Source organism: Plutella xylostella, chromosome 9, assembly GCF_932276165.1.
Source record: "Plutella xylostella chromosome 9, ilPluXylo3.1, whole genome shotgun sequence".
NCBI lineage: Eukaryota > Metazoa > Arthropoda > Insecta > Lepidoptera > Plutellidae > Plutella > Plutella xylostella.
The window spans coordinates 1,093,177-1,111,837 of record NC_063989.1 but is presented as its reverse complement, the minus strand read 5'-3'; the positions used below and the strand labels follow the sequence as shown (position 1 = coordinate 1,111,837).

At 43.0% G+C, this 18,661-nt stretch overlaps 1 protein-coding gene across 1 annotated transcript in view; it reads right to left on the bottom strand.

The window, feature by feature from the left end:
- The window catches only part of LOC105383095, a 66,193-nt gene that overhangs the window by 30,054 nt on the left and 17,478 nt on the right, over positions 1 to 18,661 (bottom strand). Inside the window, exon 2 of the mRNA XM_048622877.1 lies at positions 16,670 to 16,750. Within this exon, the coding sequence (XP_048478834.1) occupies positions 16,670 to 16,742 (73 nt within the window). The 5' untranslated portion in view covers positions 16,743 to 16,750. The remainder of the gene's footprint in view (positions 1 to 16,669; positions 16,751 to 18,661) is intronic.

Here is an 18,661-nt window from a genome sequence, read left to right as displayed (position 1 = left end):
AGTGCCTACTACCTAGTCAATTCATCAGCGAAAGCCCGTAGAGGTACACTGTTTGAATTTCATTGTTTTGACGACCGAATGGCGTAGTGGTTAGTGACCTGACTACTGAGCCGATGGTCCCGGGTTCGATTCCCGGCTGGGGCAGATATTTGTTTAAAGACAGATATTTGTACTCGGGTCTTGGGTGTTGATATTTATATTTAGTATCTATCTATCTATGTATTTGTGTAGATATATCAGCTGTCCGACACCCATAACACAGGTTCTGCCTAGCTTGGGGTCGGATGGCCGTGTGTGAGATGTCCCCACATATATAGCAATATCAGTAGTATGGTGATTAGGGATAAGTTCCGCCTTAAGGTAAGCGTCCACCAGTCAGCATCGCACGCAAAGGACGCATCGCGTTTTCAGTAATCTTTGTATAGAAATTCAGACGAAAATCGTTCATCAGCATTGCCGACGCTGTTTCTCCATACGTTTATGAAAACTCGTTTGTTGCGATAGTCGGTGGACGCTTACCTATAGACGCAAGCAAAAGCGAACGATTTTTAAACACCTGTGAGACGATGGAACTACTCACGTATTCCTTCGCTTACGTTATAGATTAATTCGTCTAGTCTTCTTTCAAAGTTTAAATATGTTCTGAGTTGAATTTAATTAAAATGTCATGTCATTAAAAGTCCGAACAACGTTTTTAAACATATTATAACGTAAATGATAGTCATTACGTACTATACGATGTTTTTACTATTTAATCTTCATATCAAAACGTTTATTGAATGGCGTTGCGACTCCATTTTCATTGGAAATTTATTGCTATTTGATCGTCGAATTGAAATTAACAGTCAAAGAATATTGGAAAGAGATTCGATTGAAATAAAAGGATGTATGTATATTTGTATATAGATGTAGGTACTCAGAACAATTAATTAAATTGATCTTTTTATATTAAAAAAAGAGAGAACCTTATGTTTAAATGCTTCCCAATTAACTAGTCTAACCATTATAAACATCTTATTCAACTTAGTTTTTGACTGACTTTCAAAGTCAGAACGGTCAGTGAATAAACTTATACAACTTAAATGTATTTTGAAGAAAGTTCGCCCGACGCATCGCACGTGACCTGACTAATAACTAACGTGACTTTATGTAACAGGGAGACTAAATGGTAGCTACGAATAAACATCAGACTCTATGAGACAATATATACATATTTCAGAATATATTTGTATAAGTGTTACCAGTACTAAATAAATAGCTCTGCCAATTGTTTTTTTTTCCATAAGCGAATTTTCTTAAGTTTGCAATACAAAACTGTTTCTTATGCTTGATTTTTCCAGAACTCAACGGTACGTAGGTATTTTATTACTATTGTACGGGAAAAAGGATAAACCAGTTCTTATGTTATTGGGTATGTAGGCATTAAGCTGACTGAACTGACCCTGTATTAACACATAGGTCTACTCAAAAGGCCCTGGCTTGTTATAGCTACCCGCCTAGAAACGACGAACTAAAGTATCATCTAATTGCTTAGCCATTTATTTCAAACACCGCCATAGGGTTTTTAAACGACCTGTACTTATCATTAATAGGCTATTATATACAGTTTTACCTTAGTTTTACATGATTTGGAAGTGTGTGAACGGTGTCGCTGTTACTGAATAAATTACGTAATATTGATTTGAATTCTGACTTGCGAATGATACTAAACTGGGTTCCTACTAGCGAAAAGTGGTTATGATTTGATGTGGAAAGCTATGAAGAGATTGCATCCAGTGGCGTGCTATGGGAGAGGCCTATGTCCAGCAGTGGCCTACTATAGGCTGATGATTATAATGATGAACCACTAATGTGAAGTAAAGCTCGTGGGAAAACCAAGTCTTCCAGTAAAGAGGATGGGCAAAAATATATGGGAGCTGGGACCACCCTCCAATAGCAGTAAGACTAACGTCGTTGGATAGGTCTTGTCAATAGGAATAACTTTTCCTTTGACAACTTTGTTGTCACAGTTGTCCGTTCAGAGATATATGACTTATAAGTTCCGATACTCGTCAGTTCATCTTACTGCTATTGGAGGCTGGACCACCCTCCAATAGCAGTAAGACTAACGTCGTTGGATAGGTCTTGTCAATAGGAATAACTTTTGCTTTGACAGCTTTGTTGTCACAGTTGTCCGTTCAGAGATATATGACTTATTTAAGTTCCGATACTCGTCACTTCATCTTACTGCTATTAGAGGCTGGACCACCCTCCAATAGCAGTAAGACTAACGTCGTTGGATAGGTCTTGTCAATAGGAATAACTTTTGCTTTGACAGCTTTGTTTCCACAGTTGTCCGTTCAGAGATATATGACTTATAAGTTCCGATACTCGTCAGTTCATCTTACTGCTATTGGAGGCTGGACCACCCTCCAATAGCAGTAAGACTAACGTCGTTGGATAGGTCTTGTCAATAGGAATAACTTTTGCTTTGACAGCTTTGTTGTCACAGTTGTCCGTTCAGAGATATATGACTTATATAAGTTCCGATACTCGTCAGTTCATCTTACTGCTATTGGAGGCTGGACCACCCTCCAATAGCAGTAAGACTAACGTCGTTGGATAGGTCTTGTCAATAGGAATAACTTTTGCTTTGACAGCTTTGTTGTCACAGTGGTCCGTTCAGAGATATATGACTTATAAGTTCCGATACTCGTATTTCATCTTACTGCTATTGGTGGCAGAATACACCTCCACCGCTGCCCTTTTTGTTTTTTACCGTCAGTTATTGTTATCCAATATGCCCAGATCTCGTCTGATAGTGTAGATAGTGTAATTATAATAATAAATAATTAAAGAATCACCAGTGCTATTATTTTTCTTCCCAAGAAAATATTTAATTAACCCCCTATCGGAACTTATATGTCATATATCTCTGAACGGACCACTGTGACAACAAAGCTGTCAAAGCAAAAGTCATTCCTATTGACAAGACCTATCCAACGACGTTAGTCTTACTGCTATTGGAGGGTGGTCCAGCCTCCAATAGCAGTAAGATGAACTGACGAGTATCGGAACTTATAAGTCATATATCTCTGAACGGACAACTGTGACAACAAAGTTGTCATAGCAAAAGTTATTCCTATTGACAAGACCTATCCAACGATGTAAGTCTTAATGGTATTGGAGGGTGGTCCCAATCTGCCCATTGTCATTTCATTATTTTTCAAAGATATGGCATTCTGTTTGTCAAAATACTCGTACTTAATTACTTTTTCTTTGACTCTGTTTTATCCGAGTGATCTGCTCAGAATTGCAAAACAGAGAGATATTTTCTTTTTTTGTTAGATAATGTCCTTTAATTTTACTTCGTGTGACAGACTTAGCCAAAATCGTTTTAAATAAACACGCTGATAGGGAAAACGTTTATATTACTTAAAAGCTCTTTTAAGAATATAATTTATTTAATTATTGCTGTTAATTTTGTTATTAAGCTTAACTCACTTAACAACTTAACACACTCTAAAGCTTATTTTATTTTATTATTATTCATGTTGATCCAGCTGATCATTCTGAACAAATTCTAAACATGTGTATGAGCGTTAATAAAGCTGATTTGCGGCATCAGCCACAAAGCGGCTTCAAAAATACTTTGCACGCTGAATACTAATGAACCATTCTAATTTACATGCTAATGCGTTCGCTGAAGGTGTATATTTTCGCAAACGACATGGTGTGAGTAAAAATAGATGCCATGTCTCAGAATAGAATATAATTTGAAAAGGTGATATTAAATATCAAGCACTGATGCAAGAGATATAAGAGTAAATTTTCAAATGCTTCATGTATGTATTTAAACCCATCTAGCCTATTCTATTCTCTGTGGGATGGTTTATACCTGCAATTGGCTTTCTCAAATGGAACCATTGTGTATGTAACCGGTGTAAACTACCTTCCTAAGCTTGGACCATTTCCCACCACGTTCACATATCTGGAGGTTTTCCTTTACCGTAAAAGGACGTGATATAATTGCATTTAAATTCCTTATTTCTAAGAGTTCATTGATACCCTTAAAATATTAATATTCCTCTGTACCGCTTATTTTCCAAACAGAAGCTCAGTACGGCCACATAAAGGCTCTCATCAGAGCTTTTCACTGCGAATAACCATCATATTTTATTAACAACATCACAGGCCGCCGCTTCGTAATCTATTTCGCGTGATGTTCCCTTATTTCTATTCCCGGCTGGTTCAACCATAAATAACCATAAAAGATGAACTTTGCCAAAAATATTACATTGTTATTAATGTTGTTTTCACGGTGATGTGCCGAATCAATGAATATGGGCTATAAATAAAGCTTTAATTAAAATTAATTTAAAGTGATGTTTCAAAGTCAAGTTAAGAAACTAACAGTATTGGATTATTTGCGAAGTACGTAGTGACGGAGGGTGAAACTTTAGATAAAGAAAACTGAACTTTTTTGGACCTTTAGTAATGACACTAAGTACTTATAGAATAGTGCATGCATCTATAATTTATCTATTGCTGGTAAAAAGGTTATTATAGTAATATTAACGTTTCATATTATAGACAATTGTACTGTAATCCCTGTTTGAATGTATTCTAAAAATACACGACTGAAAATAACAAGTACGTACCATGAAAGCACATACCAAAGAATGATGCTAACATTACGATAACAGTATCATGTTCACCGCGTTGTGACGAAACAGTAAGATATTCACTAGTTTAATTCTTCTCTATTTCAAATATGTTCTATCTTCTTGTGACGCACCCCTTCGATCTAGCACGTCACATTAAAATCGTTTGTAGAAATCGTTTGTGAAAATCGTTTGTGAAGCTGATCGAAGAGCAAGCAGGGATTCTTCTTTCTTCCTATTGTAGGGCAGGGCAGGTGCTTGAAATGAGAAGGCTTTTATCTTCTATTATTAGGAGGCTTCTTTGCTTCTTGGAGGCTGCGAGCGGAATGATTGAGGCGGCCCGGACCGCCTATATTTAAATGCGCTCTCCGCCGCGCGGGCGGTGGGAGGCGGGGCCAGAAATGCGTCGACCAATCAGAGCGCTTTGCACCATAAGCGCCCTCATTGGTACTATCTACTATCTATTATCGCGCCTAACAAGCCTCATAGTTTATTTATTAATAAACAACTTATACTAGGTATATTTACAAACTATTAAAACTATTACCAGATATTATACCTACTACAAACAATAACTATGTTAGATCTTTACCTACCTATAAACATAACCAAATAAACTTTATTAAACTTAAACAAACAAATAATTATAAACAATTAAATCAATCAACTAATCTAAACAGTCTTGAACATCTCTCCCGCCGCAGCTCTTGTAGCTGGAATCTTGCGTGTTCAAGTGTGGACTGGCAGGATGACCAATTTCTTCGTAGGCCGCCGGAGTACCCCTCTGTTGGTGCGCACGTCGACTGCTCGCACCTCGCCGTCTGGACCGGGGTAGGTAGACACGACGACTCCGCGTGGCCAGCAGTTCCTTGGTAGAGTCCCGTCCGCGATGAGCACGAGGTCGTCCTTCTTGATGGCCCCGTTGGTGGCTCGGGGCTCCCGCCGGTGTTGCAGCTCCGGTAGGTATTCTCGTACCCAGCGCGCCCAGAACATGTCTGCCAGGCGTTGACTCTTCCTCCAGTCCTTGCGGCCGGCCTCGTCGTCCTCGGTGAAGGCTCCCGGCAGCGGCACTCGTGACGGCGCGCCCAGCAGGAAGTGGTTCGGCGTGAGGGCTTCCTCGTCGTCTGCAGAGGTCGACACGTGGGTGAGTGGCCGACTGTTGATGGTGTGCTCCGCCTCGACCAGTAGTGTAGCGAGGACCTCTTCTTTCGGCGCGCGCTCGTGCAGTGTGACTTGCAGCGCGTTCTTGACGCTCCGCACCAGCCGTTCCCACGCGCCGCCCATGAATGGCGCGCTCGGAGGGATGTACCGCCACTTGATGAAGCGCACCGACGCCTCCTCCTCCATGGCCGCCAGCGCTGCTTTCTTCAACTCGACGTCGGCGCCCCGCAGGTTGGTCCCGTTGTCGGAGTGAAGCTCGGAGGGACAGTTGCGCCGCGCGATGAACCGTCGCAGCGCCATGATAGCCGAGTCCGTGCTCAGGCTGCCGGCGACCTCGAGGTGTACTGCTCGAGTGGTGAGGCACGTGAACAGCACGCCGTACCTCTTCTGCTTCGTACGACCCACAGTGACCATGAGAGGGCCAAAGTAGTCGAGTCCGGTGTAGGTGAACGGCCTCTGATGATGCGCGAGCCGTGTATGTGGATGGTTGCCCGTCGACGGCTGCGCAGGTGTGGCCTTCCGTATGCGGCAGGCCAGGCATTGCTTCACTTCGCTGCGCACGGCGTGTCGTAGTCTCAGCACCCAGTAGTGTTGCCGGACTTCATTCGCAGTTGTCTCGAACCCGCCGTGGTGAAGCTGTTTGTGTACCCAGGCGATGTACAGTCGGGTCCACCGATGATTGCCGTCGAGTACTGCCGGTTCACGTTGCGATGGGGTGATGTCGGCGGCAGTCGCTATTCTTGAACGTAGTCTGATGATCTTCTCTTCGTCGAGTATGACTGATAAGTTGTGCAGTCGACTCGTAGTAGGTATAGCGACGCTTTTCTGTAGCGCAGCTATTTCTTCAGCGAAGTTTTCTTGTTGTTGGGAGCGTAGCCACAGTTGACGCGCGCAGTGCATGTGCCGAGCGCTGAGAAGTAGGTACTTCCGCACAGCTGTCTTCACGGCGGGCGTAGCGGCCCGCGTAGCTGTTCTCGGCGTAGTACTCGTCCACGTAGGGTCGGCCTCTTCATTCTTCTTAGTGCGCTTATGCAGCACTGTTTGTTTCTTCGCACGTAGTAGCTCGATGAATTGTAGTACCCGTGCCGTCGCTCGAATAACTCGCATGAAGTTACTGAAGCGAGTTATGTCTGGCAGGGCCTCAGACAAGCGTGTGGCGGCGACAGTGACGAGTGTTCGCTCTTCCCCCGTGTCTTCTTCGATGATCTTCTCTTCTCGCGGCCAGTGCTCCTCCGGTAGGTATAGGAAGGCGGGGCCGCGGTACCACCGGTGACTTGAGTTGAAGTCTGGGGGCGTGTCGCGCGTTGCGTCGTCGGCTGTGTTCTCCTTTGTAGGTACCCAGCGCCACTCCTTTGTTTTCGTAGTGTCGCTTATCTCGGCTACGCGGTGTGCTACGAACGGCTTGTAGGTACGTGGGCCATTTCGTAGCCACGTGAGTACTGTTCTTGAGTCCGACCAGTACACTCGACGACTCGGCTTCAAGTCGTGTTCTTCGATGGCGGCTTGTGCGAGGCGGCATCCCAGCACGGCCGCTTGCAGTTCGAGTCGCGGGATGGAGACCACCTTGTTGAGCTGTGCGACTCTTGCTTTTCCGCTGACGAGTGACAGGTGTGTGTTTCCCTCTTGATCGACGACCCTCCAGTAGACGACAGCAGCATATGCAGACGAACTTGCGTCGACGAAGACGTGGAGCTCGCGGGTGGCCGCGCCGCTGTATGAGGCGTAGCAGCGCGGCACGGCGAGGCGCGGCAGCTGTTGCGCGTGCTCGATCCAGCTCCTCCATGCTCGAGCTTCGTTGTCTTCGAGTTGCGCGTCCCAGTCGATGCCGGAGCGCCAGACGTCCTGCAGGATGCGCTTCGCTTGCACGGTGACTGGCGTGGCGAGTCCGAGCGGGTCGTAGATCGACATGACTGTCCGCAGCGCTTCTCTCTTCGTAGGTGTGCGCTCGCCGCTCAGTATTGCCTCGGGGATGCGATGTTTGTTCAAGTTGAAGGAGAGTGTGTCGTCCTCCGGGTGCCACACCATGCCCAGCAGCTTCCCCGGGTCCAGTTGCAGCAGTCTAGGGTCTTCAGCTTCAGATGACGACAGCTGAGCGAGCACGATGCGGCTGTTCGACGTCCACTTCTGCAGGTCGTAGTTCGCGAAGTGATGTATCTTGTTGACTTCAGTGGAGATGCGCACCGCCTCTTCTTCTGTTTCGTAGCTCGCCAGGTAGTCGTCCACGTAGTGATTTCTCACCACGGCCTCGGCTGCCTCCGGGTAGATGTCCTTGTAGCGCTCGGCGTTGCTATTTTTCACGTAAATAGCCGTACACGGTGATGAAGTCGCACCGAATATAACGCTCTTCATGCGATACTCGGTAGGCGGGCCGGCGCGTCGATCTCCCCTCCATAGGAAGCGCTGCATGTCGCGATCTTCTTCTCGGATGTGAACGCGCATGAACATATCTTTTATGTCCGCGCTCACCGCCACTGCATGTTGCCGGAACCGCATGAGGACCCCCGGGAGTGACTGCAGGAGGTCTGGGCCGGGCAGCAGCATGTCGTTGAGACTTGTCCCTCTCGTTCGAGCGGCGGCGTCGTGGACGATCCTCAGTTTCTCCGGCTTCTGAGGGTTGATGACAGCGAAGTGAGGCAGGTACCAGATCTTCTCGTTCTTCTCACGCGGCGCCTCCTCAGCGTAGCCGCTGTCGAGCAGCACCTGCATCTGTGCGTTGTACCGCGTCTTCATAGCTTCGTTCTTGTCCAGCTTCCTCTCGAGTAACTCGAGTCGCTTCATTGTACTCGAGTAGTTGTCTGGTGGCCGAGGGTCGTCTTCCTTCCACAGGAGGCATGTTTCGTAGCCTCCCGCCGGTAGTGCGCGCGTGTTTTCTTCTAGCTGCGTAAGCGCGCGTCGCTCGGCCTCTGTGTATGATTTCTTCTTGTCGACGCACAGCGACTCGAGTGCGAAGTGGTCCCGCATCATTTTCTCCATTGTCTCTTCTTGAAGCGGCTGCACCGTGAGGTGGTGCACGCGCTGCATTGCCGGCTGTCGGTACTGCACGCCGTGTAGCACCCACCCGAGCGTCGTGAGTGACGCCACAGGTTGTCCGCGCGCGCCCGACTTGAAAGCGTGCGTGAGCAGCAACTCCCAGTTATCTTGCCCGAGCAGGATGGTGGCGGCGCCTCGCTCGTAGAGGATGTCTTCTTTGATGTCCTGCAGGTGTGGGCAGCTCTCGATGATCCCCGCAGGCACCGTCTGAGGCGAGACACCGATGTCCGGCACTGTGCGCGCGCAGATGTCGACTTCGCTCGTGTTGCGCCCGCAGATCTTCAAGTTGACTCGGCGCGACTCACTGGCGTCGATCTTCATGCCCGACACCCCTTCTATGTAAAAGGGTGACGGCGGTCCCGTCGCTCCGATCTGCTGCGCGACTGCTGACTCGATGAGTGTGCACGTCGACCCGTCGTCTAGTAGCGCGTAGGTGTCGAGCGACCCCTTTGGCCCGGTGACTCGTATTTGTAGTATCTTCAGGAGCCCCGTTGCACTTCTTTCTTCTCGCGCTGTTGTTACCGCTTCAGATTCTTGCGATTGGACGACTTGCGTACTGGCGGTCGATGCGTAGGTACCGCCATGCAGCAGCGGATGGTGCATGTAGGTACACCCGTCCTTGTCGCACTGCTTCGGCTTGCAGGAGTGTCGGTACTTGCGGATCTTCATGCAGCGGAAACATAGTTTGTATTTCTTCGCTATGTCCCACCTCGCAGGTACTTCGGCTCGCTTCAGTGTCGGACAGGCGGCAGCTTCATGCTTCTCGCCGCAGATGGGGCACGCAGGCTTCGCAGCTGTAGTTGTGTCGACGTGGTATGTGCGCGCAGTCTTCTTTGGCGCGGGCTCCCGCCGGTCACTCGCTGCGATGTCCATGGGCGCGAAGCGGCTGCACCGTGCCGCGGCCCCCTTGTCGAACTGCGTCAGCTTCACTAGGTCGGGGATGTCTTCAGGCTGCTCGGTGATGTAGGTGTAGCACTCGTTGCGCAGTGTGGCCGGCAGCTTTTCCACGACGTTGTTGACGATCTCCGCATTGTGTAGGTACTGCTCCTTCTTCAATGCCACCACCGTGGCCGTCGCGTTGGTCATTGTCGCGGCGAAGTCGCAGATGGCCTTCGGAGTGTCGACGATCTTCGGTAGTCTGCGCAGCTTCTCCATCTCGTGAATGATGAGTGCGTCCGGCCTCCCGAATTGCGCAGACAGCAGCTCCATCACTTCTCTCGTAGAGGGCGTCCCGATGAACAGGCAGTGGACGACCTCCTTCGCTGCTCCTTTGATGGCTCTGCGCAGTCGAGACAGGTTCTCTTGCTCCGTGAGGGACTGCGCAGATTCTTCATAGGCCGCCTTGAATGGCAGCCAATCACTCGATGCCCCGCTGAACGTTGGTAGCTCGTTGACATGGCGCGGCGCGGCGACATGTTGAGGCGGCGACGGCAGCGCACGTGCAGCGAGGGCGATGCCTTCGGCTAGCTCCTTGTAGTCGAAGGCGCTCGGTCGTGGGTCGTAGCGATGCTGCACCGGACGCGGCGGCTCGTACACGTGCGGCTCTGACGGGTTCGGTGGCAGCTGTACTCTCGGCTCGTCGGCACCCATGGGACACGGCTCACGACGTGCAGACGGCGGCGCGGCGTTCTCCAGTGCGGCTCCCGGTGGACTGGCTTCGATGCGCGGCTCTGGCATCGATGTCCGGCGTGGGAGGCCCGCTGTCGCTCCGGCGTCTTCTTCTCTCGGCACGGCGTGATGTGGTTGCATGGTCAGCGCGAGAGTACTTTGTTGTACCGTCGGACGTGCGGACACCCCTTATGGTGGAGGTGTCGTCTTCTTCTTCTTCATCGTCCGTTTCTTCTTCCAGCATGGCCACCCGTACGGCGGCTAACTCCATTTGTTTCTTCAGAAGCTCTTCCTTGGCCTTCAGCAACTCCCGGCGGCGACCCTTTGAAGACGCATTTGAACATGCGCGACGTGGCGTGTGCGGCTTGACGGGCTTCGGCGTCGCAGGGGTAGGCGCGGGGGGCGCGGGGGCAGGGACACGGGCTGTAGCGGAGGCGGGCGCCGTGACTTCTGAGGCGGCCGCAGTGCTTGATGCTTCGTTCGATGTGTCCGTGGATGCTCCCGTCGACGTGTAGGTATCCCCGCTGCTCGTGGTTGCCGTCGTCGCGGTGGCCTCAGTACCGGTGCTGTCCGTGGCACCGGCTACCGAGGCTGACTTGGAGGCGCTTCTTGTGTTCACCATGCTTGATCTTCAATCCAGCGCTCGAATGGACCAGAAAATGTGCTTGGTCCACAATACGGCTCGAATGGACCAGAAAATGTGACGCACCCCTTCGATCTAGCACGTCACATTAAAATCGTTTGTGAAAATCGTTTGTGAAGCTGATCGAAGAGCAAGCAGGGATTCTTCTTTCTTCCTATTGTAGGGCAGGGCAGGTGCTTGAAATGAGAAGGCTTTTTTCTTCTATTATTAGGAGGCTTCTTTGCTTCTTGGAGGCTGCGAGCGGAATGATCGAGGCGGCCCGGACCGCCTATATTTAAATGCGCTCTCCGCCGCGCGGGCGGTGGGAGGCGGGGCAAGAAATGCGTCGACCAATCAGAGCGCTTTGCACCATAAGCGCCCTCATTGGTACTATCTATAATCTATTATCGCGCCTAACAAGCCTCATAGTTTATTTATTAATAAACAACTTATACTAGGTATATTTACAAACTATTAAAACTATTACCAGATATTATACCTACTACAAACAATAACTATGTTAGATCTTTACCTACCTATAAACATAACCAAATAAACTTTATTAAACTTAAACAAACAAATAATTATAAAAAATTAAATCAATCAACTAATCTAAACAGTCTTGAACACTTCTATCCTTATGAAAGTATCCTGGATAATTTTTCTACTTAATAATACCTAATAATATTTTTAATGAAGGTTGGCTGGTAGAAAATGCTTTTAGCATTAAGTCCACCTTTTGTACACTTATGTTATATTTGTGCAATAAAGTATTAAATAAATAAATAAATAAAGTTCTTATGGATTTAGATTTGAGAACTATCATTAAGTTCTATCGACTATTTTACACACGTGATACAGCCGATATAGCGCACCTGTAATGTACTTACCTACTAAAGACGTATCTAACTATGCAAAGAAGGTGTTCTCCGAGGTAATTAATTTCAATAAAAGACTCAGTGCGTGGGCGATTACGGTTCACATTTGCATGCGCCGCTGGTTGCTCAATATACAAAGTGAGATAGGCCCCGTCCAACCCAAGTCGACAAACAAAAATTTCATTACTACGAGTAATAAATTTTCCCGAAATTAATATTGTCTCCGCAATTAATAAGTACTCTGATTTGTCTCAATTAGATAGATAGATAGATAGAATATTCTTTATTTGTACACACACACATAAAAGAAACTTACAAAACTTAAATACTAACAAATATGTACAAAAATGGCGGTCTTATCGCTTAAAGCGATTTTTTCAAGACAACCTTAGGGTGGAAGGATATTTTGTTGAATTTGAATTTGAATTTTGAATTTGAATTTGAATTCTAAAGGAAAAATTAAAATAATGATTAGTTCTATATTAAATAGAAGGAAGATGTTTGCTGGCGTTGTAATTATAACTCGGTAAGTATATGCAATTATAAGTTGGTACTGCCGCTGTATCTGCCGTAGGTCTTACTTACAGTAGTTATCTTATTCTGCTAATACCCATTAATTTACTAAAAATATACACTCACGAGCAATGAAATAACGTAAATATTTTGATCAAATTCTAAATTAAATGTTTTCCATTGCTATCGAGTGTATTTTGTTAGGATTCATTTCCGCTTTCGGCGACCGAATGGCGTAGTGGTTAGTGACCCTGACTACTGAGCCGATGGTCCCGGGTTCGATTCCCTGCTGGGGCAGATATTTGTTTAAACACGGATATTTGTTCTCGGGTCTTGGATGTGCCCGTAAAATGGCAATAGGCCGCCCCCTATTACATTGGGACTAACATAACACTCTGGCGAAAAGTGGGTGCAGCAATGCACCTACCCCGCAAGGGAGTACATTAGTACAAGGCGTGAGTGCGTGTTTTTTTTTTTTTTCATTTCCGCTTTCATGACTACAGATGGACTGTACTATCATTTTACCGTCGTTTGTTTGTTATTTCTGTAACGTTTTATTTGTACACTGCCAGGAACAAAGTGCCTTCCGCCCACGGCGATGTCGCAGGCAGAGTGAAACAAGAACACAACGAGATAATGTTGTTGTTACGTAACTTTAACTACAACTTGTAAAGGAAATGAGTATTGAGGTAATCACAATAACGGCAGAAAATAAGTTTAAAAATAGAATGGAGCTATTTTATTTGAATTATTGGCCAAGATGCACCTTGACGCTGATGGAATCGGATGATGCATCGCGATTCTTGGACAATACTACGGACTAGATAGAGTGTCAGCTCAAAAGACAATGGACAACATTTCATTTTCTTTACCCTATATTTTTATTGGTTATTCGGAAAGTTTATAGAAAATTAGTGGACCCGTATTTTTTTATTTTGTATATACATAAATTTTTGCATGTTATTTTTAACTTTTAAGTTAATTATTTTAAAACCGGAAGTGACGTCACATATTAGGCTCAATTTTTATTTTTGTCTATTGCCAGAGTCTCGAAAAAAAACATAAATGACACTGACAGTGACATTTAAACTTTGTTTACATGCCAACCAACAAATGGGTCATTTTCAAATGACCTTGATATTTCTGATGATGGAAAGTAGGTACTTATCATGTAAAAAATAAGTAGAAGCATTTTTTCAGCTGTGTAGGCGGTGGCATGCTCTGGGACATATTATATAGAGGTCATCTCTTAATAATAAATAAAAAAAAGAAAGTGTCAGAACAGAATTAATGAAAATGACCCAAATAAACAACAACGTCACGATAAAACGTCAACGTCAATCAAAAATGAAAGTGACAGTTACTTTGTTTTTAAATCTATAGGCTTTGATCATCAAAATGCATCGCACCTGATGCATGACGTCATCAGCACTTTTTTACTATTTTATGATTTTCTCGAAAATGATACATCCAAAAAATACAAAAACATTTTTTTGTGGCCTTTAGAGCTAAATCTCGAAATGGATTTCGATTTATAGCAGCTTTAGTTTTTTGAAATGTTGTCCATTTCATCAAATCGTCTTGACAATTAATACCTATTTTTCCAAGTAAGCTCTTTGAATTAGTTCGGTTAGAACATTTTTGACTTTATTCATTGGTACAGTGGTTGCTATTAGGTCGGACTTAAAACTTTTATCTCCGTTTGACAGTAAGCAAAATGCGGACGTTTTTTGTATGTGACACTACATCTTGTTTCTATATTGTTTATCAAAGCCGCGATCGGATAGACTCATCAGCGATGACAACCCAAACGAAGCCCCTGACAAGTAAAGTTTTTTGTACCGTAAAATTGGGAAACGGGAAAATTAAATTCCGATATCTTACTGGATTTAAATTGCGACTGAAGAAAGGTAAGGGTTCTTTATTGGATTAATTTTCCTCATAGTGAAGTCCACGCAAGTCACGTCGCCAGAACCTTCTACTGTTTCACAATTTACTGAAACAATCTGACGCAATCTACCATTTATTTATTAGGTTACGGGTTTTTCTCAATCTTATTTATTTTATTGTCAGCCAGGTGCTGAAAGTCTCTCCGGAGAACACAAAATTATTCAAGCTCTAAAAGCTCTCAAAGATGGTCACAATAAATCTAAAAAAATAGGTACGTTTATAAGTTACGGATAAAAAATAAAATTATTCTCAAACCAACAACATTAACTTGCAATCAATCAAGAAATGTCCAATATAAACAATAAGACGATTTTCCTCCATCTAAAAAAATAAGCTGTTTCTAAGAAAAGCCCGCAATATCAGTTTATTACATTAAGTGGCGGCACCTGTTTCTAAAAATAAACAGGACTAAATTCTCATTCATCGTAAAATATTTATTGAAAGAAATTTCAGTGGAGTAATAAGATATTATTTACAAAAACATCTCAATTTCGTATCATTTCACAGGAAGTCCTATAATACACTGCCGGGCAATGAAAAAGTTCCACTCACAAAATTCCGACATCAAAAGACCCCAATATTTTCAAAAATTTAATTTAAAATTGGAACAAAATATGACCGACTTTGGTTGGTAATATCCTGACGCTCTGATAAATGTACTTCAATGTTGCAGAAGACGTCATTAAGCTAGCCTTTTCCGTTTAGAAGTAATTTGGTGCTTTTCTCAGTGGAATCTTTTCATTGCCCGTGAGTGTATTTTAGATACTAGCTAGCTTATTATTAAATGGACACAAGGTGAAAAAACAAGAAAATACTCTTACGACTCTCACGTTAAGTGCCAATTTCTCCACTGTCGGTTATTTAACCGACAGGGATTGATTTATAAATAAAACATTATCCCCATATAAAATTCATGACAGATGTTTCAAAAGTGAACCACTAATACCTGGTTATGCTCTAACCGACTATGGAGAAATTGGCACTAAAAGTTCTAGAGACAAATGGAACGTCAATAGAAGTTGGAACTTTTTGGAAATAATTACTCCATTCCATAAACATGAAGTGAGCTAAGTACGTAATTTGTTATACCTACTTATAAGTGGTAGGTAGAATTTCTTTTCAAACATCAATATTTGTTTCTGCTGAAACTTATTTTTGACTTTATCAGGTTTCCAGAAGCTCATAAAAATATATTTTAAATCGTGAAACCCTTTAAATACTAGCAAATAATAATACTTGACTTTGCTTTCATAATCGCGTCTCTGACTTTACCTACAGTGCTTAGAAATAAATAACATATATAATATTAAATTAAAACCCATTTTTTTAAGCAAAAAAAAATAGAAAATTGATCAGAATGACCTGAAATTATCTTCTCCTCTTAAACTATACCACTTTTTTAACACCATTATTATTCACTAGCTTTGCCCGCGAGCTTCGCTTCGACTTAAAAAGTTTTCCCGTGAGAATTCCGGGATAAAAAGTAGCCTATGTTCTTTCCCAGGGTCTATACTATATGTATGCCAAATTTCATTCAAATCCGTTCAGTAGTTTTGGCGTGAAAGAGTAACAGACAGACAGACCGACACAGTTACTTTCGCATTTATAATATTAGTTAGGAAGTTAGGATTAGGATAAGACGTTTAAATAATAATATTGTTAACAAAACATTGGCATGCTGTTACAGTTTACAATATACTTTATTTGCAACAAAAACTAAATTTTGAAACTAATAAGTTCAAAACATTACCCTCCCTCTTCGGCAGTCGGGTAAAAATATAACAGTCCAAAAAGGCGGCCTTATTTCTTATGGCAATCTCTACCAGACAACCGTTTAAATACTCGTAATCGTGAATCATGGTCGAGGCCTGTCCTCGCCACCGACACTTCATTTGTTATGATCTACTTTAATTGGATCTGTTTGCTTTGCAATGGCCACTTTGTATCCGTAATGGGATTACAGTTTTAAGGTCTTTCTTCCTGTATTTACAGGCACGTTTTGTAGTTCGACGTAATCGACTTCTTCGTGTAATAAAAACTTTATGTAAGTACATTATTTGTTCAAAGCTCAATCAAGCATAATTGAACTTACTAACTACCAAGTTCTATTGATTACACCGACCTACACTTTCAATAGTCGCTAACACCAAACAAAACAATCAGAACACCGATCGAGCGTAACCACCATAATTAAATTAATCAAGGAAGTTTTGTTTATTCGGAACCTCTTGTATCGTACCTCTATAAGTGAATGAAGTACGTACCTGTTGAATGCTGCGCCACAGGTGCCGCCGTCGAGCACAGCAGCAGGGCCGCCAACACCAGGAGTGACCTCATTGTGTGACCTGCCGATGAGAGGAAAAAGTCAATAACTGGGTCATTGGGCCGAAGATTTGTATTTGATAAGTGATAAGTTACGCAACGTAAGGATTTGCAGAATATCTATAGTATGCGTCTGGAGTTTCGCAGGTTAATTCTTAGGTTTGGCGTTTATGTTTACAATTATTTTAAAGTTGCTAAACAGCTAAAAACTATTTAAGTTAAAAAGATAAAATATGGAATTAGCATGAATCATGAAGAAGCCGTGAAAGATGTCATTTTTGGGGAAAACGCTTTCAAACGGAAGATAATCGGCGGTGTAGTGAGCTTTGGATTAATAATACAGTTTTAATTATTATTTTACATTTTACCTGCTAGATATTGGCCAACAACACACACACGCACATTCAGCGCGGACGGACAAATACCGCGAACTAAATTGAACGTATTGTTGTCCAATTTGTATTCACTTATTGTAAGTTTTGTGTAGGTTAGGCTTGGTACAGACGAGACAGACAGACAAGAAAATTGAAAAAATAGTTTTTTAGCTCTGTATGAAAGTTGGCTATTTAGATAAAACTAAAAATAGGGAAAAAATATGCCGGTTCTCAGCTATAGTTATAACGGTCATTAAAAAAGTGCTCCAAAATTGGAATTTTATGTTAAGGATCCCAAACCACATATCTCCAATGCTGCAATACCGCATTTTTTCAATATAATATATTATTACAATTATTTCAACTTCACTATACCTTAGGCTACTACGAAAGACTCATCCTGTATTTAGTAACATAGGTTGCCTAAGAATATTACATACATTTTCAGATAATTACGCTAGTTATTATAAGACGGAAATATATATTCAAATATTAAACGAAGATCGCGGTAAAACTGTTGTATTTTCCAGTCATCTTGTAAATTGTATCCACGTTCCTTCTCATCATTATAAAGGAACAAGCGAAGCAAATTGAATAGAGACGTTATTACGTTATAAAATCAATTTTATTAAATACTCGATCAGTTGATCACTGAAAAGTGAAGTCCTATTTCAAATACAGTCACGGGTAATGAAAAAGATCCACTTATAAAATGCAAATATTATTTTTGTTGCAAAATTTACTGTAGTTCAGTAAACGACGAAGATATTTTAATTAAGTAGGTTTAAACAAAAAATAATTTCCTATTGCTTTTATTTACAAAACAACACAGCAATATTAGATCGACAACTACCAAGTAACTTCAAAGTGGTAAACATGTTTACTTGAAAATCACCGATTAACTGGTAACTTCTCGGCTTTCTAACATTCTATTAGGAATCAATGTATGAGTAATTATAAATATATTTCTTACGTATATTTTTTATTTATTTAGGTAATTACGTGTGTGTCCGGCCTTATTGGTAGAACGATGTATTGAAGCAACAGTCATACGAGGCCGGTGATCCTTTATTTGTGAGTCTGGTTCAGTTGGTACCTTGAATTAGATTTTTTTAACAAACGATATAGGTACTTACTTATATTTTTGCTCTTTGTTACAGTATAAATTCAGATAGAAGTAATAGAAAATATCATTTTATATTCTCAAGTAAACATATCAGAATAATAACTTCCTCAGGTGCAGTTGTACGAGTTCGTTGCCTTTTAATTTAATTTCTCGTAAAGTTTTCCTTTTCCGCAACTACAAGTCAACACACTGGCTGAACATAAAACAATCAAATGCTCGAACAACAAGAAGTTTGTTCGCTTTCCGCCTCTTTGCTCAATGCTATACAAACTATTTCTGCTACTGGCTAGTTGGACTCTTTCACTTGAAGCCAAAGAGCTCGTTGTTCTATTCTATACCATAGAGAAATAATTATTTTTTTAAAGTTTTCTTTAATATGATATGAACGCGAGTACCTTAACTTTTCTAGTGGCTAACGGAGAAAGAAATTTCTT